The sequence below is a fragment of the Pseudonaja textilis genome, chromosome 4, assembly GCF_049901715.1.
Source record: "Pseudonaja textilis isolate UNSWEBS1 chromosome 4, rPseTex1.2, whole genome shotgun sequence".
NCBI lineage: Eukaryota > Metazoa > Chordata > Lepidosauria > Squamata > Elapidae > Pseudonaja > Pseudonaja textilis.
The window spans coordinates 54,189,503-54,211,599 of NC_141993.1; the positions used below are offsets into that span (position 1 = coordinate 54,189,503).

A 22,097-nucleotide genomic window follows, 5' to 3' on the forward strand; every position below is an offset into this window, starting at 1 on the left:
TAATCTTTCCCACTGCATTTTTTATGTATTAAACGGTGCCAAGTATGATTCAATAATGGCCATGCTAATGAAATAATTTACTTGAGTATATTTCACATTTTGGAGAAACTGTTTTCTGACGATAAGTATATTTGCATACTTTCGGTAGACCTTCTCTGGTCTACCGAAAGTACGCAAATATACTTATCGTATATTGCATTCATTCTCTTGAATATTTATTTCTTCATTTTCTTGAATATTTAAACATAGAACTAGGAACACAAATTGCTATTCAAGCTGCTTTGCTTTTATTCATCAATAGAATGAAACCTTTGAGGAAAAGCTGTCTTTGAAATCTTTATAAATGACACTGTGACTTCATTGGCATTTCTGGCATTGATATATCAACACTTGCTCAAGCAAATTGTTTTATTGAGAACAAAAAATGAAGCATAAATTCAGATTCCATTGACATTAGAATTATTGGCCTAAATTAAGAAATATCACAAAATCCCATCTATAATAAACATCAAGGATAAGTATTTAATAATACTGCAAATAAAAAATAGAAGCAAAAAGACTTCAGCAATGACATTCAGACGAGAGAGAAGCAGCTTCCATGGTACTAATTAATTTAGTACATACTGCTTTGAATTAATGATAACATCCATGAAGAATGAGAGCAGCACCATTTCAAGGTATGAATATGCTCCTTATGTTCTTTGTAACAATAAAACAATCTGTCCTGGGAGGAGGACCATTTGATGAACAAACCAGGAACCTCTGGAAATAGATAGCTTTCACATTAGAGTGAAATGGAGTTTTGCAATTGCCCCGTCCCAATTTTTAAGACACTATGGAAAATAGCTTTTATCTGAATTAGAGGGAAGAGAAGAAAGACCAGTGGTGGGATTCAGCCAGTTCCACCAGTTTGGGTGAACCAGTTGTTAACTTTCTGAGCAGTGTGGTGAACTGGTTGTTGGAAGAAATCATTAGATCAGGGAACCAGTTGTTAAATTATTTGAGTCCCACCACTGAGGAAGACTTATAATCTTCCATGACTAGCCAATTCATTGAAATCTTTAATTCCAGCAGTTTTTAGGGTGGTAGATAAACAAATTTTGAGCAAGTGGTTTAAGAGGTACTTTGTGTTTTTAAGTCATCAACTGTGCTTTTGGGGAAGGCATAACTTTTTAAAAAAAAAGAAATCTAGGCTCAGTTAGTCTTTGTTAGCTGAGATTCATTTCACAATGGCTTTGAGTTACTTGATTTGTCTCCCCATTTTGTTAATCTGTTATTTTGACTGTGGTGTATAGCACTGTGCTTTTAATGGAGGCAAGCTTTTAAATGTTTTGAGAAACTGATTCAATTATTGAAACATTTTCTATATTTTATGTGCGTTGATGTATTTTATTTATTTCAAATATGGGCAGATGAATTTGAGTGTGTGGATGTATTTGCATAAATAGCTCACTTTTAAATAAATCAACAGCAACTTCAGTTGTGTACAAAGGATATCGCTATTCTTTTCAAAAGAGGGGAAGATTCAGGAAGCCAAGCAATATAGCCCACCACTGAAAGACATGAGATATTCACAAAAGATCCTCACAAACTCACAGAGTTGTGAATTAAGCTACCTGTAGCTTGCTTTAACGTTTCAGGCAGAGATAGAGGATCTCACAAAGTTCAAGGCAATGCATATCTAGCTAAAAAATGAATGAGACTTTGGACATTGAGCATAATGGCCAATTGTCTGCTGAAGTGACAGTTAAGACAGTACCCAGAAAATTGGAATCTAGATTTTTTCAGGTTTCCTTTGAACTAGATTCCCACACTATTTGTGCCTTTCTTCAGAAGGAAAACAAAAACAAAAACAGGAAAAATATGCTTCAATTCAGGATTTGTGATGTTGTGCCCTTCTGCCCTCCTTTCAAGTTATTTGAAAAATACTACCACATTCCCTTTTGCTTCTTGGATGAGAAGCGATGCTGTGTGCAATTTGAAGGCAGCGATTGCTTATTCCCGTGCTATTAATCGTATTAAATAGTATTACAAGATAAATTACAATTCACTTTATTGTATATTTTACAAATGTATAAGGTTACCCAGAGCCCTGATGTCCATTACTTCTACATGATCCGCAGGAATATGTGTAGCATTTCTAGAAAGGGAATTCCGGGTTTCAGTATAATGAAAGAAAGCTCTAACCCTTCTTTTTTTGCAGTTCAAACAAGCATACATTTTTGGCCAACTCAAGAAGAATTTCATTTCTATGTTCAGCTGGAATGGAAAAATATTCTAAAGAGATTTGCTGAAAAGCAGGATACCGTTTGGTTTACTGCAGCTAGAAAGAACTGAGAAAGAAATGCAAATGCAAAATTTAATGTTGCTCTTGGCCATTAGAAATATGCTCCCAAAAGGACAGTTGCTTTCCTCAGAAGTTCTTTGTGATTGACATAAAGGGGGATCTTCTTGTCCACCACCTGCCATCGCACCATCACTTCAAAGTCACAACCCTGGAGAAACTGGAGAAAGAAATCCCAGACAGATTTTTTTTTTATTACAATTAGTTTCCCTGCAGCCTCATGAAAGCTAGAAGGAAACAGCTTTGGAACATGTGATATGAGTAGATTACCTCAAAAACCTCAGTGAGTCTATTAATCTGAGATCGATGAGAATAAAAATCACTTTTAAGGTCTGCACTATTTCTCTTTGCATATACAATACTGTGTATATGACTGTGTCTGCAGTAGACCTGCTAAATGTTCCTCTTATTACAGTGTAAGGAATTGTGATCCATTCTCTATCTATTTCATACACATGCATGCATGTACACACACACACACACACACACACACACACACAGATGCACAATTTCTCTTCTTTCTTTACCATGATTTTGTCTTTCGCCTTTCAGAGTGCTTTCCTAAATTTCCTTGGACCCTTCATCTATCTCCCTGGGGATCCACCACCCTGGGTTTTGTTCACAGAATCTTAGAATTTGCATCTTGAGGATAGCATGATGGTAAGAAGTGACCTGGTGACACATACTGAGTTCAGACGCTTCATTTCGACATCATTCTGATCTTCAAAATGTACACTGATGGCTACTGTCTCTATCCAAGCATTGTCTGTATTCCTTGGATCATCTATGTACCCTTTATATATCTGGAAGAAGATAGGATTCAGGGAGATAATGTAATAATAGAGGATAAGACAAAATAGAGAAAAGACAGGCTGGTATCATTCAGAGGATAGAACAGTTCCTTATCAATCTAAAGAACAATTGTCACAAAGGTGTATAGAAGTAAATATTTAAAAAGTACCATTCCTTCTGGAAAGGATGCTGGTGGTACTATTATTGTACTATAGGAAATACCTTTAGCTCAGATGCCCTAGAATAGAAGACATTTTTCTGTTTCTGATGTGTGTTGTGAGATTAAGGAGTTTTTATAGTGCCATATAACACATGGATAAAATCAACCCCAATTTTAACTGATAAACTGTAACATTTTATATCAAGCCAAATCCAAAAGTGCTTATATACTATCTAAAAGACAATCAAAAACCCAGGAAGGAAGGAAACAGCCTAGGCCTTAGAACATATCTCCTCCAGCAGCCAACACAAAAAAAAGCTGGAAACAATATCAGATAAATAATCAGGGAAGAAATAATACCCAAAACCAGGAACCATCAAAGAAGAAGCATATCCCCAACAAAATGACAGAGCAAAGTACTATATTTAAATAGCCACCCACTGCACTCTCCTTCACACTAATGATGTTACCTTACCTGGTTAATGAAAAGTTGGCAAAAAAGCAACTTAAGCTAGCACGAAGACCCAACCCTGACCTATATATATTCTCCTATATTGGTTAAATCATTGATTGATTACAGGCTTGTGAAAATGGATTAAAAAGTCTACTTTGCTAAATATTTGGACCTTATATAATATGGTTACATCATTACATACAGAACTTCTTCCTAATATCAATAAACAAAATGTGTATGACCTATGCTGTGTCTTCGGTAAACTGCAAAATACTGCAAAATTTTACAAAATGTAAAATTTCTGTATTGTTAAAATGTCATCTTAAAAAACATGATTCATTCGATGTTGTGTCCACATTTAGGCCCTATATGACCCCAGCATCATAAGTGCAATTCTCTACAACTGTCATGCCTTTAAGAAGATAGTGGGAAAAATGGCTAATGTTCACCAACAATTCTATAAGACTCTTCTCCACTTTTATCAAGCCACAACTTCATGGCCAAATACCTCTGTTCCTTGATTCAGCAATTTCTGAAATTGTGGCCAGAACTCTCGTCTCAGGACCTGTTTTATTTTTTGTGGCAATGCTTCCCCAGGTTCTAGAGATCCCTGGAAAGAATCAAAGCATTATTTAGTGCACGAGGCACACATTCTATTAACTGTAATGCTATAGAAAACAGAAATTTCCGTTCAGTTGGCAGTTTTGTAATGGTGGGATTCAATTTTTTTTACTACCGGTTCTGTGGGCGTGGCTTGGTGGGCGTGGCAGGGGAAGGATATTGTAAAATCTCCAGTCAGAGGGGGTATTTGCCTGTTCTTTAAACTACTCAAAATATCTGCTACTGGTTCTCCAGAACTCGTCAGAACCTGCTGGGGTGGGCCTAATAAACTTAATAAAATGATAAATCTCTGAGGTGCAGGTAAGTAACCTTTGCTGACATATTAAAATCGAGGATTTTAATTATACATCTCTACCTTCAGGGCATATCATGATACTATTGAGGTTCTGGTGTTGGAAGTGTGGCGATCTAAACAGGGAAGACCATGCTTCAATTTGACCCAAGCAAACTGGACCGATTTTGATTTTAAGGCCCCCTTATATATGGAGATTTACCATCCTTTAGCTCTTTGTAGGGTTGCCTTGCCCCAGGCAGAACTGGTACACAATATGGGGATCCTCCAGGAAATGTGGCTGCTATTTGAGGAATAAGTAGCAGCCAGAGCCAGAAGGGCTTTGTGCATAGATTGTCCTCTATACCAATTGTGTGGTTTCCTGAATTGGAAAGCATTACTAAAGATCACTGAGGCCTTGATTGCCTCCTAAATGAATTACTGCAGTGAACTCTACATAGAAAATCAGCTGCAGTATGCAGTAGCATGGGCAGTTATGAATGTACCTCAGTAGACCCATATTGCATTCTATGATTGCATCCCATAAAGCTCTTTATACTTTTCTCCAATTGTTTATCCCCAAGTTACTAGTTCTGGATAGATAGGCCTGCATGCTGAGATCAATCCATTTGATATTTCATAATCTTTAAAAATTAGGATGTTTCCTCAAGCACAGGGCCTGTAGATTAGATGAACCCATCATTTTGGGTTTTTTTTTTGTTTCTATGTGGTTGAATTGAAGGAGGTAAGTAAGTAAGATTTGTGCACACATGCCACTTCATTGGAATCAAATTCAGTCTACAGCACAGAACACATTCTTATCCACATAATGAAAAATATACCCAACTTATATGTTTTATTATGGAAAATTTCAGAAGGCAGCCATACTTTTATTTTCTTCATAAGTGTGGTCCTTGGCTTATTTTCCATTCTCCTCAGCTTATTGTCCTCAGCTTAGTGACTGTTCACAGTTACAATGGAACTCTGTGGGTCCACTTATGACCTGGGTTCAAAATTTTGATGGCTACCCCCCATGGTCACATTATTGCATTTTGTGTGCCTAGCAACTGACTCACACTTATGCACCATCCTGTGGTGACCATGATTTTCAACATTTTTTGCAGGACAACACATTTACTTGTGCTTTCAGACAAAAATGCCCACTGCAGACAATGGATTTGCTTAATGCCCATAGTATTTGTTTTAGAACTGCCATTTGTGCTTAATGCCCATAACAGAGAAAGTAAGATCAGATGATCTGCTTAACTACCAGCATTACATAACTGAAATTTTAGGCTCAATTACAGCTTTAAGTCAAGGACTACCAATAGACATAGTTTGTTGTGTTAAAAGTACATATTACTAATTGGCATGATTTTATTAAATTACCAACTTAGATCTTATTGAAGATAGACTGCCCCATATATGCTTACCCCAAGTAAAACCCAATTATCCAAGAAAGGGAAATTGACCACTAAAACTTCCAGCATTTTCTTCAAGTTTTTTCTATAAATGGATCCATCAACATTCCTTCGCCAACTATAAAAAAAGAGAGTATAGCTTGCTGTTGTATCAAGGTACATGAAGAAATCAAAAGGTATATGAAGAAATCTATAATGCTAAAATAAAATGAGCTCTGATTGTTATCTGGATGAGAAGCAGAATACAAATGTATTTTTTTCTAAATATGTATTGTATATATAATCAAACTCTATTATATCAGTCAGATATTCATTATGCACACACACACATACACACACACACACACACTGAAAGTAGATATAAACCTCTGCATAGTAGTTAAAAATCATTGTGATAGATTTTTCCAGTATCTCTGTCCTATTCAGCATCAAATATTTATTCAATAAATCATAAACTAAAAACTTAAGATGAATGTTCTGCTTTTTGATAATGAGAAAAAGTCTTTTGAAACTACATGCAGCTTCTGCTCATGCTTCAAATCATGAGCATCCAAGGTTTCCCCCCCCCTCCTGTTGCCATGGATACCACATTTAAGCTGCCAAGGTGCTGCTGTCAACACCTAAGGCTCAGAAGTGTGGTGAAAAGTGGAATGTAGTTCACAATGCTGATCTGAGGAAACAAGATGTCTGCTTCTAATCTCTGGATGGGTATAAAACAGGAATTAAAATAAAAACACATTACAAAAGAAGCACATAAAATTTCCTCACCGTGTCACAACTGAATGCAAGGCATGATTGGGTCCAAAGAACCTAAGGATTCCTTGGCCCCTCAAGCCTGTCCTGCCCATGGGATTTCTGAAAGAGAAACAATAGTTCTGTCATGAGCTAGGGCCATAGAGATGCTGCCCTTCCCCTGGGAACTCCCATCTGGAAACAAATGTTCAAGGAGAGGTCAGAACGATAAGCTAAGCCAGGAGTCTCCAACCTTAGCAACTTTAAGACTTGTGGACTTCACCTCCCAGAATTCCTCAGCCGAGTTGAAGTCCACAGGCCAAGGTTGGAGACCCCTGAGCTAAGCAGTTATTAACACAGATTTAGTTTGAACTAAGGCTCACTAGTACTTACACTTGAAGAAAAGCCGAATTACTGAGGAAAAGGCATTTGGATTGACCACCATTCAACTAAAACAGTATTATTTGACTGGCCTGCCTTTCCCTATGGAGTAACCCATCTCTAGACAATCTGCTGAAAGAGAAAGGCTGCCTTCCAATGAAGTATCACAGTAATTGATTATGTCTCTTAGGAACCCTTAAGGAATCAGAGATGTTTCACAACAGTGAAGTTCAGCCTCTCTGGCTATGAGCCTTTTGTTTTGAAGACACTGAACATTTTCACCTGATTCTTTTACTAGCCTAATTGTTATAATCTCCTATCAAGAAAATCTCTGTGTAAAAGTAACCCGGCTTTCTTTTAAATGCTGAACAAAATATATTGCACCTATAATTTGACTCTGGAATGTGCACTCTCAAAATATCTTGATCAAACTACTATGAAGTTGAAAAGGAGAGCAATTTCCTGAATAAGATTCTTCCAAATCGCTTCTTTTGTTATCTGCTATAACCGCTGCACTTGAAATGGGATATATGAGTTCAAGCATAAACATTCAGCACATCCATGATGGGACTCTGACTTCTAAATTCTCATGTTAACTAATTTTCAGCACAAAGTGGAGACAGTAACCAAGATTCCCTCTGTGGGACTTACAGTGGCAGGCCACCCTCAACAGTATAAGTGCCATGGAAACTCTGCCTGTTGATCTCTCCATCCAGGCTGTTGAAGTTTATTCTTGAAAGGTTTTCCAAATTGCTGGAAGATAGGAGCAAAACTTTTATCTTTTTAGCATCTTTGGCCAGTGAAACGCAACTTTTAAACCAAAGGACCTCAATGTAACAAAAAAATAATCAGTAGAATATTTGTGATAGAAGCAAACAGAAGCAGCAGCTCCATTAAAAAAAAGACAATGGCCAGGTATAGTGAGAGGAAGCTAGTGGTAGGAAGCAGCTATAAGAGCACTTACTCTCTCAGGAACTTTGGTGTGATATCCTCTTGTGTTTCAGGACTATAGAAGGGCGGATTATAGATATCGAACTCTGTCTGCCAGGGGAAAAAAAGGTTACTTTAGACTTCAGAATTGTGCATAGCAACATGTACTCTCATTTCAATTACGAGGTATTTTGGAGAATTCCAAAGTGAAAACTGAATTTCTTTCTGAATTTCCTTAGGCCTAGCAGATCAGGTACTATACGATACCATATTTTTTCCTATTGTTGTAGTGTTCTGCTTTGTTGTTCTTGTATTCTTGTAAGATGAAAATATGCATACTTTATAATAAACAAACATGGTTGCTCATGCATGAGCAATAGTTATATGTATATGCATGAGACAAGAAAAGGAAACAAAAGAAAAGGAAGCAAAATCTACTTAAGGCAACACATTTGCTACACATTTGAATATCTTTTTTTAGCCTTGCTTCCATCATGTCCATATAGTGTTTATACATTGCTTGTGTTCTTTAGGTTTCTCAGCTCTCTTTTAAAGGATCTCTATTAACTCCTTCTGGACTTCCCATTTTTCACATTGTAGTCTGTTACAATTCAATCCTTATTCATTTTTGCTATTGGATAAAATCACCTCTACATACTTTTTTCTACTTTTCTTTCACTTTTTTATTCAAGCCATATTCATAACCTATTAATTCTTGATCCAATCTCTTTTTTATCACACTCACTTCTAAAGCATTCCGTTCCTACTGCGTTCAGTTGATTGATTTTTAACATATTCAACTTTCAATTCCATATAACAAAATGGGGAAAGGCGTGCTCTTTACACAGACGTTTTTATTTCTTTCAGCAAGCATTATATCCTCACTGTAATCAGATACTATCCATTACTTTTCTACAAGCATTTGCCGAGCATATAATTTCTCCATTTACAAACTGAGTTCAGAGCCAAGGCCTCTAAGGGTGATCAGATTCCGCCAAATATTTTTTTTTCATTGTATAGGTATTTAGTTTATAGTTTTCCAGAATTTTCAGAATTGTAGACAGGTGAATTTATGTAGAATTCTTGTTATAGGAGATCCGTAGCACGGAATTCAGATTTGTTTAGTAAGAAGATAATTTAAGTAAACACTTGGTCCATTTAGCATTAATCAGAATAACAGAACCAACTGTCTAAATTTAAGGTTCCTACCTCCCATGGCACCTTCTCATCCGGCACAGGGAAGCGAATGGTAGTAGACTTGGGATATAGGAGGTTCCTAGAACTCACATGGGACAGGATGAATAAAGATTCCGAGACTTCCTCTGCTTGCTGCTCCTTTGTTTCAGCAGCCCTGCTAGGGACTGAAACCCACCCACCACAGAATTCTATTTATCATATGTATCATCAATCAACATTTTCCATAATTTTGGGAAAAGATCTATTTGCACTTGAGAACCATTAATGACACCAGGGGTCCCAAACTCTCAGTCTGTGGTCTGGTGCCAGGTGCAGCCCAATTGGAATCGGGCCATGGAGGTGGTAGGCAAGTGCACACGTGTGTGAGTGTGAAGCTGCATTTGTGAAAGTGGCATGCATATACAAAACCATCCCCTCTCCCCTCCACCCGTCTTTGCCTCCACCAGTCTGCTGAGCTAGAAAGATCGGAGAACACTGACTTAACTCTTCTAAGATAGAGTAATATCTTTCATTACACTAGCATATTTAATCTTGGATAAGAAACACATATTATAAAGGCAAGTGAAGTACCTCAGTTTTACCCATTTTCTCTAATTATATTAGGTGTTCAGCTCCCATAATCCCCAATCCACATAGGTCCTCGAACAGACTATAGGATTATATTTATGTAATATATTGTTTATTTTATTCTTTCTAATTCTTGAAGGGGCAAAGCTCCCCTTGAAACAGCAGATCCATGACCCGAGAGTCCTCGATTCATAGCTACCACTTGACAGCCAAGTAAAGACCATGGATAGAAGAGATATTTTTATTAATTTATACATAATACCTCCACTGTTTATAAATAACTTAAGGTGGTGACCATATCTAATACTCCTTTTCTCCTCATATTTTCTTCACAACAACCCTTGTGAGGTGGGGTGGGCTGACAGAAAATGATTGGTCCAAAATCACCCAGCCAGTTTTTCATGCCTAAAGCAGCACTAAAACTCACTTGTTTCTAGTCTGATGCCTTAAGGGACTTGCCATAGAAACTCATGTTACTATCACCAACAATTTGATTTACCACAATACTCTCCTTATGGGGATGCCTCTGAAGACCACTCAGAAATATGTGACACATGGGGTGGCCCACCCAACTTACCCAATATGGATTTTCTGCTGACATATGGAACTGAAAGAGATGGGATTACAATCAATGTTTTTCTCTTGCAGTTCCCATGCTGTGGAACACCTCCCTTTTGAGATTACATTGCCATTCTCACTGTTGGGCTCAGAAATAAAAACATGTACCAGAAGATCTCTGAGGATTCATTTACTCTTTTTATTGTTGTGTTTTTATTGACGGTTATGTTTTTATTCTGTTTTTATATTTTTGTATTATAAATCACCAAGATTCCCTTTTGTTGAATCTAGTGGTAAACATAATAAACAATCAAATATAATATAGTATATAAGCCGCAACGTTTCGGCAGAATCTCATCTGCCATCATCAGGCTTCTGTATTGTGTTCGTTTGTGAGTCAGACTTTTATAGTTGTTTCAGTTTTAAATTTGGGGCTAGCCTATTGCTGCGCCAGAATGGTTTTTTCTTCATCCTGATAGGTTGGGAATCTTGGTCTGTGTTTATTGGTCTTAGAGTTTGCTGTGTTCTGCTTGATTGGTGTTTCTAATATCTTCTGTCTGTTTTATGGCTCTTTTTGTGTCTTGATTGGCTGGCAATATTGTGTTCCTGTATTGGAGGCCTTTAGTGCAGCTTGGCTCCAAGTAAATGGATGGCTGTCATTTGTTAGGAAGCTAGGTTTCATCTGGGTGCCTGGTTGGGGTGTGTTTGAGCTGGAGGTATCAGGGGGGATCTGTTTGTGCCCAGGTGTTTGCCTGGCTAGTGGTGTGGAGATGTTTTTTGTTTGTGAGTGCAGGCTTCCAAATAATTGACAGTCTGGTGGAATCATCTCTTCTACTCATGCTTTCAGGTCTTTTTTCAATCTCCATGGCTTCTCTGATAATTCTGTGGCTGGGGTTTTCTATAGTGGCTAGGGTTTTGGTGCCATTGAAGTTGATGCTATGACCTGTGGCTTTCATGTGTTGGACTAGTGAGGAAATGTGTTCTAGCATTTTTACTGCATTTTTGTGTTCATCCAAGTGGGTACTAATTCTTCTATTGGTCTGTCCAATGTATGTGGCCGGGCATAATGCACAGGGGACTTCATGCCTGGCCACATACATACTCCGAGAAGCACAAAGCCAAAGACACAAGATGTGTCTGAAGATGATGAATGAGACTTCATCGAAACGTCACCTAGATACTTCCAATTTTACGCCGGAGAAAACCCGAATAACCAAAGATCCACATACAAATACCCGCGAAAGCCTCAGAAAACACACACACACACAGAGACAGATAAGCAATTGATACAAATTCTAACATTTTGATTTAAGCAGTCTTCCCTTCTGAGAAAGGCCCAATGCTGAAGACACATATTGCTTTTCCTCTTTCAGATTTAAAAACTTAATGTGGTGCATATAAGATTTCTTCTCATTTTTTCTAGGAAGCCAGAGAGAGAGAGAACAAATAACCTGAAGTCACCTAATGAGCTTCACACTGAGTGAAGAACCTAAATTTCCCCTCATTGCAATCCAGTACCTTAATTATATCAGAGAGTTTCTCAGGCAAAGATGATTCAGCAGTGCAATAAGGATCAACACAGCACAGTGAATATTTATGCAGGAAGTAATATAGCAAATGAGAGATCTGCTATCTTCAAGAAAAATTCTGCTCAAGATGCCATTATATCTGAGGTATATGGTCATTATTATATAATGTGAATGAGTGCTAAGAAAATCTACATTCATCTTCAAATGAGGCCAAATGAGCAGAACAAAATATAACTTGGAATGGTAAGAATTCTTTGTTTACTTCTTGTGATATATTTTATATTCAAATTCTAGCAAGTAAATATATATATACATCACAGTTCTACTATAAAGGATGTGTGTGCATTATTGTTTTTTCCCCAAAATATAAAGTGGGAAAGAAAGAGTAAGTTCCCATTTATGAAATGAAAAATGATACATACATGTAAACCAAAATAAAAATCTAATGCAAAATGGTTCTCAGAGGTATGTGCTTGCAGGAAAACATACCTAAAACAGGAATATCTTCCTCTGTACCAAACCCACTGTTAGACAACGATTGAACAATCCATTGTAATCCCTTTGCAAATTGGAATGTCTAGAGAAGAAGCAATTCATTGCACTTGTTAATTACTACATTCATTAAAAAGTGACTTTCAAGAAGGAACGTTGGCAGACATGGCTGATAAGTGAATCTAGGCCACAAGAAAGAACTCTAAAGTGTTTATAATGTTGGTTCATGTAGTACAACCTTTTTACAAGAGACCATTAAAAATTGGCTCTCCAACTGAGATATGTGCCTGCTTGTATAATGTAGCTTATTACCAGGATGTAGCTTAATCCACAACTTGCCCTATTGCCTAACACTAGGAATTTAATGACTAAAAGAAGCTTTAGAAGAATATGGGGGTCTGCAGAAATGCCTTAACTTCTGAAAGCACACAGTGTTCTTTTTAAATACTGTAGCATGGCTGACATGAAACAGCCTTATATGCTTTCCAGTTCTCGAAGAGCTGCCTTGTGTCCAGATGGGCCCATGCTTTGCATAAGTTTTCAATATTCTCCAACTAGGCTAAGCTAAAAGGCAGGATGGAAGCTTCAGAAATCAACCTTACCTGTTCTTCCAAGTGTAACAACCTTTGTTCCAATAGCTTCATCGTTTTCTCCTGATCAAGATCCAGCATTTCTGTTAGTTTATCCACTCTGGAAAAAAAGATTAGTATTTCAAGCAGCATCAAAGGGAGAGTGATTATACCCTCAAACATGAGGTTTTGTGACAGAATCAACTGCCTCATGTTAGAATGTTCTTCCACTACTGAACATATGTGGATCTTGTATTCTGAATCCTAATAGGAATACTAGGGACAAGTGGGATTTGGAGTAGTCTAAGGCCTAAAATAAGGTATGCATTAGGAGGGTTACTCAAACCTTTCACATTCTTCTGAATTATATTTCACAATCTTGATCATGAGCTGACCCGATGTTATTACTATTTAAATGGAAAAGACAATTTTCACCTGTCTGTGATGTGCTGGATTTTCTGCTCAGGAGTGTGCTTTTGTTGAGACTGTTGGAGTTGCAAATAATTTTCCTTCAGGTACATCTCCCAGGACAATAAAGCTGCCTCTTCATTCTTCTCAAATTTCTTTTCTGCAGGTTAAATCAAATATAATACATAGAGCTCTCATCTCAGAAAATTGACAGTTACAACATGGACGGACAATGGGGTAGGACATCATGACAGTGTGGCACTTGTTTTGCCACTTGGATGAAATTAGATTAGATTTCATTAGTTTAAATTATATTAGATACTGTAGAGGCCACTGCTCAGTAATGACCCTTCAATTACTGGCAGCAGTGGATTTAAGAAACAAAGAATTGCTGATCTAATAATTTTTGTTAGGTTTTTTTTTTCTACCTATCAAAATCAACTTTTATTGCTTTGCTCCTTTCTCTTCTTTCTCTTACATTATTTCTTCTCATCTTTCAGAATTCACTGATCTGCATCACCTCTTCCAAGCCACCATATTCTCCTTTTCAACTGCTCTTGAATTCCAAAACATAATAGGTAGGCTAATGCTATCTAATGCAACTGAGATTAAAGTTAGTTTGAGTTTCATTTACCTTCTGGCGACTGTACGAAAAATGCTTGTTCTTTTAATTTGCCTTTAGCAATAATTTGTAGCTTTTCCAACAACATTCCTGGAATCTTTTCCAGGAGTCATCTATTTTATATGTTATTATTTTCCTCAATCTGACAAAGAATATTTTTTTTTTATCCCATAATCTGCTCACATAATGTATCCCAAATATTTGGATTTCAGCCTGCTAAGTATCAGAAAGATAATAAGCAGTTACTCTATATTCAAAAATAATATTTTTTAATTTTTCTATTAATTCACCAGACATACTTATAGGATTTCAAGTATACTCTCAAACTTTCATTGAGATTGATATGATAATGAAACATTTCAGATTCAAAGTCAAAAGGATGCTTCAGAATATAGGAAGTACCAAAGACAATACTGGAAGTTGGAAATGTAGTGCAAATTCCTTAAATACACGGATATTTTTTCTGAAATTTTATACCAGCAGCCACATAATCATGGAAAAAAAGAATTGCAGGGACGCGATACGTGCTCCAAAACATCTTTTTGTCTTTGATCCTGGAGTGCCACATAATTCTAAATGCTAGTTTCTTAACATCTTGCAGAATTTATCATTGCATCTTTAATTAGACAAAACCATAATTCTATCACAGATTAAACCAGGCAAGAATAAAATCAAAAGAGTACATAAGTTATTTTAGTAATATTCAGGGGTGGGATTCTACCAGTTCACACCTATTCGCTAGAACAGGTTGTTAACATTCTAAGCAGTTCAGAGAATGTTAGAAGAAATTACTGGCCTAATCCTGTAAGGAAGGCAGGAAGGAAACATTCTGGGGTTGCTTACAGAAACTGCCTCTCCCTTAACCCTTGTTATATTCTTGGCAGGACTGGATTTCCTGTCTCAGGAACTTCTCTGGAGTTTTTTTCCCTTCCTTTGCTGGTACTTTGCTTGTGTGGAGTGACCATTTAAAGCTACAATGGCACTGAAAAAAGTGACTTATGACCATTTTTCACACTTACGACTGTCACAGCATCCCCACAGTCATGAGAGGTCAGGCGAGGAGAAGCGTGCCTTGATGTGAGTGATATTGAGTTTGCCATGCCCAGCCAGTCACATGACCATCAAGCCATGTCAACCCAGTCACATGACCACCAAACCATGCCCACCAACTAAGCCATGCCCACAGAACCGGTTGTTAAAAAATTTGAATCCCACCCCTGGTAATATTCACACAATCAATATATTTCTGTGTAAACACTTGTAAAGTACTTGCTTAAGAGGTCTTCCAGAACTACAGACAAGTAAAAATGAACGGATGTGATCATTTGTAATGTTAGCACATGTGCCTTTTTATACTCTTCAAAATTAAGTATTTACTTGTAATGTAACATCTGTTAGTTATTCATGAGAGGATAACTTCAGACAAGCAGTCCAAAATCTTTCCCAAATAGGAAAATGTTTTTGTACCAAATGCAGTCTCCTAAAATTGAACACAGATAAAATAATACTCTGAATATTGAATGTCCTTTTAATAAAATTTCTGCCATTTTCTGAATGTTTACCTAACTAGAACTCAAAGAAGGAATTGATAATTCTAATATGTTTCATGTTACAAGCATTCTTGGTTTCCTCTTCCATTGATATGGTATCACAGGAAGCCAAAATCAAAGTCAGAAAAAGGAATATAGAAAGGATACTTTTTATAAAATCAGCTATCAGCTTCTTCTGTTCACAATCCTTTTCATTTGATAGGTTTCTGACCAAATGATTTCTCTTGGAAAGTTTCTATATTTGATACACTGATATCCTCACCCAAATTAAAGTCTGCAGACAGTGTTTCCTTTGTCACATAAAATAGACTGACTAGTTCCTTGTTCTGTCCATAGTATTTTTTAATAAGTTTCACTAAAGATGCCTTCTTTCCTTCCTTCCTTTTCAGCTCTAAGACATACTGCTTTATTTTTGCTGTAACTGAGAGGTCATTATGATGCCTTTCTGGGGTTTGTCAAGAATGAGTTTGTCATTGCCTTTCTAGAATTAGGTCCTCTTTAATGTTTACACATGCTGTCCATTTATATTAATTTCTTCATCCTTGGAAAACAAAACTCTATACCTGCTTTGTTCACTGTTTTATAGCCAACAGACAGTTCACTAAATGTGTGAGTGGGCTTTACCATTGTGTACTTTTTTAACATTTCACATTAACCCAGGTTTTACATTTATAAGCTCGGGTTTGGCCAATTGGTATTTCCTTTTTTGTTCCTAATTTCTTTGTTTATTTAAGTCTTCTCCTTTGCAGTGAATAAGAAACTGTCATAAAAATTGAATTTGGAGAAAAAAAGAACAGAATAATATCAGAGTAAGCTGGAAGTCCATACTGTCTCCATACCTGTTTAACTTGTATTTACCAAACAAATTTATAAATGGCAGAACTTGGAGAAATGGCAGCTGAAACAAAAATCTGAGGTTTTTGACTAAGCAATAACAAATTAAAATATAAAAACACTCCTTTTAACCACAATTATTTTTAAAAACCCTAAAAGTTCATTATGAAAATAAAAAGTGAAAATTTGGTTGAATATTAACAGATAACAGATAATCAGAGTTGGAAGGGACCTTGTAGGTCAGCTAGTCCAATCCCCCACCCAAGTGGGAGACCCTACACCATTTCTGACAAATGACAGTCCAATCTCTTCTTGAAAGGCTCAAGTGATGGCACTCCCACAACTTCCAAGGGCAAGCTGTTCCATTGGTTGATTGTTCTCACTTTCAGAAAGTTTCTCCTTAAATCTCTCAGGTTAAATCTCTCCTTGTTCAGTTTCTATCCACTATTCCTTGTCTGGCCTACAGGCATTTTAGAAAATAGCTTGACCCCTTCCTCTCTGTGGCAGCCCCTCAAATATTGGAAGACCGCTATCATGTCTCCCCTGGTCCTTCTCTTTACTAGACTAGCCAAGTCCAGTTCCTGTAACCATTCTTTGTATGTTTTAGTTTCCAGTCCCCTAATCATCCTGGTTGCTCTTCTATTATATATAATATTATATATAATATTAAATATTAATGTTAATGTTTATAGTTAGTAAATTGGAGAACTTTGATTCTGTTGTATGACTGGCTGATAACCTCCATTTGTGCTGAGAACTACATCACTAAAGAAAAGTACAGTGGCAAAAAAAGCCTATATGACAAAAAAAAAAGCATTTTATAGACAGAAATACCAATGAGTTAAGTCAGAGTGCTGGTGTGCTTTGAGACCTCTAATTGATCTAAAAAGCTCTGACGGATTTTTTTTTATGCTCCATATTCTAAAAATCACCTCTTTCATTCTCCTTTTTAGCTCTGTTTCCATTGTTAATGAATTACAAGTTGTCATAAAGTGTTAATAGGCAGAAGCTGAACTATGTTATAGCCTGGCTCAAAATATCAGGGCCTTACTGAGCTGCTTGTGCCGTGTGGTTGGCTTCTGAAGAAACACACACTTGACAAATATCTGTAGGTGGTTTAGGAGGATAAAAGGTGGTGGAGCTGGTGGCCTGCCATTATACTCTTCAATCAGGTCATGACGCTGAAATTTCCAGATTTGGTCAGTGTGCTCCTGCACCTGCTGGAATGTGTAACTGGGGAGAAGAAAAGCAAATGTGTTACCGAGTTTAATCTTCTACATAACTCATGAAAACACAAAGCATAATGGTACTCTCCTGTGTATCCCACTAACTAAGAGTCAGTACAGAAACATCTTCTCTATTTATGGCAGTGGAAGAATGGACATTATAGAACTGTTTATTACTACCTTTATTAAAGCTGCCTCTCTTTACCTGCCTCTGAGCCAAGTATTTTTGGTTCACTTTCTGTTCTATAAGTCTGTAGAGATTCTCAGTCATCCAGGTCAGGTTGTCCCAAAGATGCTTTTTTCCAGAAGGCAACTGCACTTCCTTGTTTTTTCGCTTCTCATCCAAGAAGCTTCTTTAGCTCTGACAGGATAGTGGGGAATGGAAGGGTTTCTACTCCTTGCAGACAGCTGCTCATTTGCATCCTTTTAGAAGGTTGTTGAAGCACTTGGAGATTTATCTGTGTCCTCAGGGTCACCAGAGTAGTGCTCCTAGTTCCTGTAGTCTTCAATTTTTCCCCCTTCTGGAAATCTATTCCTACTCCCACACTATCCCTAAAAATCTGTTCAATACTGTTCTATACTAAAAGTCTGTTTCTGTCTATACTGGCTTATAGTTGTTATAACCAATGTGAGGGGCAGACATGTTTATTTTATTTTCTTGTGACCCTCAGCGCACTCTATGATGAGCAGGCAACACAGAATCCCGTGTGTGGAACTTACTTGAACATAGCAATGAGGAGATTGAGAAGGAGAATGTTGGTGAAGAGTAGGTATAGGCAAAGCAAAATTACTGTCAGCCACTCAGGAAAAATGGGCTTCTTGTTGGCTTCACTGCTCTCTGGACATTTAGGCTTGTATGGATCAGTCCCATTTGGGCTGCACTGATCAAAGTTGAAATTCACCCCTGTTAGAAAACATAGTAAAGCCAACAAGCGCTGGAAGTTACAGCAATAAGAGGAAGGTCATCTAATTCCCTGATGCACAACAAGTAACATACTATATTGCCATACAAACAACTATCATTATAAAGGCTTTAAAAAAAATTTAATGGGAAGGCCTGGATGATTGATTCAACCCTCTATGATCTGATTTTTAGAAGATAGTGCTAAATAGGAGAGATGATTCAGATGTGGACACACTATGAACAGCTATTAAGACCTGCTGCCATTGGAATGCTGCCAGAGACAGGTCATAACTTATCTGAGGACCTTGTGGTTAGTTGGCTTGCTATTTATAGCCAGAGTCTAAAATATGAGCCCTGGAACACAGCAATGTAATTGTTTTGGGATTAAGAAGAGAGTATCATGAGGCACATACGTTGTATGTTATTTAAGCAGACCAGAACTGGATTAAAAGGGAGGGTTTCATTTGGTTAAATTTTTCTCATATAAAGATGAGCTAAATGGCATTGTTTCTATTTATGCTGCAGCTTTATATAGTATGGCATCATCTTTCACAATTATCTATCCTCTCAGCCATTTATTCATAATTTTACTGATTTTTGCACACTATGAAATTTGTACAAACACTTTTCAGAGAAGATCATTGGTGGGATAAGATGTTTAATGATGAATAGTTTGTAATTATCACAGTCAAACAAACTGAAACTTGCTAATCCAGAGTATAAAATAATTCTGTATTCCATACCATCAACATAGGAGGGGATCTGTCCAAATAATGTCAAGTATGAATGGTAAAAAACACCTCGGAAGATCCAGTCTACCCGTTTCTCATTGTGGATTAGGATAGCTTGTTTGGCTACTCCAAAGGATACTATCCAAACAGCCAAGAGGAAAAGGAAAAAGAAGACATCCTTCATCTGTAAACCCACCAAACAAAGCAGAAAGAAAGTCTTCAGGCATCTTCATCAAAAAAAGTGAATTATGAAAAATTATGTTTAAGTTTCCATGGTGTTTATCAATAGAAACTACAACTTACCATTCTCTTCACTATAATAATCTTGGGACCAAGAGTTTTACTGATTGTGAATATGTGCAATAGACGCAGACAGAAAATAATGAAAGCTAGGGATAGTACAATTCTTCCAGGGTACAAAGTTTCTGGGAACCATCTTAGCACAAAGAATAAAAACAAAAATACATACATTAATTGTATTACCAATGTAACATTGGGGTGATGTTCCCAAAGATTCCTGGTCTTAATTATAAGGACATCTTAATTGCCAAAGGATGCAGAATGAAGTAATATTTTTCTTAAGGTAAACAATCGTTCAGACAAAAAGGATTATGCATACATTCTCTCTACGGTAATATTTCATGGTATGCTTAGCATATTAACCAAAATATGAAAAAGACTCAGAAAATTATGGATTAACAGGATAGTAAATCTCTTATAGAAAAAGACTAACCAGAAAGGCTATATATTCAGGACAACTGATCAAAGAGTGAACAAAGGGGATTTGCATATAAATGAAACTTCCTCATATATAGAGTTAAAAGGAAAGGATTTGAATTCTAAGGCATATGTTGAGAGAATGTGATATAAACTTAAGTCTGATCTTAGGGCTTTTGCAGCAAAAGAAACTGGGTGAAAATTATTTGCATTTTGATTACTTTTTCTTTTATACATTATATCAGGTAGATTTCTTAAAATAGTAATTAGCATAATGAAACAATCCTTCCACCAAATTTTTCTTTGAAAAATAGGATAACATACACAGGGACTTACCTACAGACCAATCCAACTATAAAGATCAAAATGGCACATGCATCCAATTTATTCCAGAAATCACTGAAATATAAAGAAGCCATTTTGACCAAGCCAAACCCATCAGGATCACAAAAAAGCTAAAGAAAGAAAGAAGAAAGAAAGAGAGAGAGAGAGAGAGAGAAAGAGAGACAGAGAGATGGAGAGAGGGAGGGAGGGGGAGGGAGAGAGACAAAAGATTTACCATGGGTTGGTTCAGACATTGTGATCCCGCTAATGATCTGCATCAGGGTGTCAAATTTGTGTCATCATGGTGTCGTCACATGACATAACGTGACTTTTTTTCCCTTCGCTAAACTGGGCGTGGGCATGTCCAGTGCATGATGCATCTGGCCTGCAGGCCACCAGTTTGACATCCCTGATCTACAGCATATTGAAAAGAAAATAAGCTTGAGTGATCCCTGTTCTCCCATCTCATGCACTCGTCTAAAAGAGATTTTTGAAGTTGTTAAATCACAGTTTTTATTACACTGAAACTAGTCTGATTTTGAATTAGGATATTGAAAGCAATGTCCTTAAATGGTTATGTAGGTTTGTACCATTTACAGAAAAAACTTTCCTGCCATATAGAACAATCAATAACCTCTCAAAATGATATATACAGGCCACCTTTCCTTAAGATCTCAGAGCATAGAAGTACAAGTACTATATTATGTCATGCTCCCATGTATGGACATTTCACATGAGTTCTCTATTTTTACACGGTGCATGTCCTCTGAGATATTTTCAATTATATTGGCCATCAGGAAGCACCACATTACTGATTTCAACCTTACTGGGAATTACCAGACATGGTTAGCTGTATATTATTCTATGGAGTTCATAGTCTCTACTGGGAACCCCATTGTGTAACATATGGCTCCCTGCATCTGACAGTTTCCATTAAGGATGAAAATGGCAATGCAATGTCTCCTAGTGGTCAGTGACACTGAACAACCAAGTAACAGTCTGAAGCTAAAGAGCAATGTTGTACTGATTTGTGCAACAATACCTGCCGGGCCTCTTCACACACTAAGGAGAAAAGCCAGAAATAGATGACATATTCCGGCCAAGATGGGGTTGACTGGAAATCTGTCATCAACACAAAAGCAAATAGGCAGAGAAAACTGAAGTAGGAAAGGATGTTGAGGTGGAAGATGACCACAGGGGCAGTGAAGAAAGCTCGGAAACGGTTTAAACCAGTAGTTGGCTGGATCCTCTTTTTTCTGTGAAAGGAAAGAATGGCAGATTGGCCTGGCTGTACTTATGGCAAGAAATCAATTTTGCATACCTCTTCAATATATCACTATGTCTACTGTATGGTTATGACTGAAATACCACATGGGCAGTCTTACTCTTTGTCAATGACCTTGACAACCCCCTCCATGTTAAGATTCACCGTGGATAATTGCTGACAATGCTTATATCTAGCTTAAAAATTGTGCCAACTTTAGAATAGCAAGAATACTCCATATGTTGTGCATACTTAAAAGACATTTGTTAACACGGGAACTACATCTAGACATAGCAAAAATACAGGTGCATGTTTTTGTTGGCTAATGAAACTAATTTGATTATGTGTTTTATTAGTTTGAAGTTGGACATAAATCTGTATATTGCTGGATCATTTTACTAGAAAATAGGAAATACTAGTCCATTTGTTCTTTATATTGTATGGATTTCAACAATTTAGAAAATGAAGAAGCTGACTTTTCTTATGAAAGACACACATT

The 22,097-nt window shown here is 37.0% G+C and overlaps 1 protein-coding gene across 2 annotated transcripts in view; it reads right to left on the reverse strand.

Moving 5' to 3' along the window:
• Positions 1-1,383: 1,383 nt before the first annotated feature.
• Positions 1,384-22,097, reverse strand: part of TRPM2 (transient receptor potential cation channel subfamily M member 2) — a 45,444-nt gene continuing 24,730 nt past the window's right edge. For both annotated transcript variants that reach the window (XM_026701109.2, XM_087933089.1), the window contains 17 exons: positions 21,377-21,590; positions 20,347-20,465; positions 19,597-19,729; positions 19,306-19,477; positions 18,379-18,562; positions 17,484-17,665; positions 13,454-13,586; positions 13,052-13,139; positions 12,447-12,534; positions 9,316-9,467; positions 8,141-8,217; positions 7,828-7,929; positions 6,832-6,918; positions 6,076-6,181; positions 4,259-4,360; positions 3,031-3,147; positions 1,384-2,504 (listed from right to left, as the gene is read on the reverse strand). In XM_026701109.2, coding sequence (XP_026556894.2) covers positions 2,379-2,504; positions 3,031-3,147; positions 4,259-4,360; positions 6,076-6,181; positions 6,832-6,918; positions 7,828-7,929; positions 8,141-8,217; positions 9,316-9,467; positions 12,447-12,534; positions 13,052-13,139; positions 13,454-13,586; positions 17,484-17,665; positions 18,379-18,562; positions 19,306-19,477; positions 19,597-19,729; positions 20,347-20,465; positions 21,377-21,590 — 2,182 coding nt within the window. In that variant the 3' untranslated portion in view covers positions 1,384-2,378. The remainder of the gene's footprint in view (positions 2,505-3,030; positions 3,148-4,258; positions 4,361-6,075; positions 6,182-6,831; positions 6,919-7,827; positions 7,930-8,140; positions 8,218-9,315; positions 9,468-12,446; positions 12,535-13,051; positions 13,140-13,453; positions 13,587-17,483; positions 17,666-18,378; positions 18,563-19,305; positions 19,478-19,596; positions 19,730-20,346; positions 20,466-21,376; positions 21,591-22,097) is intronic.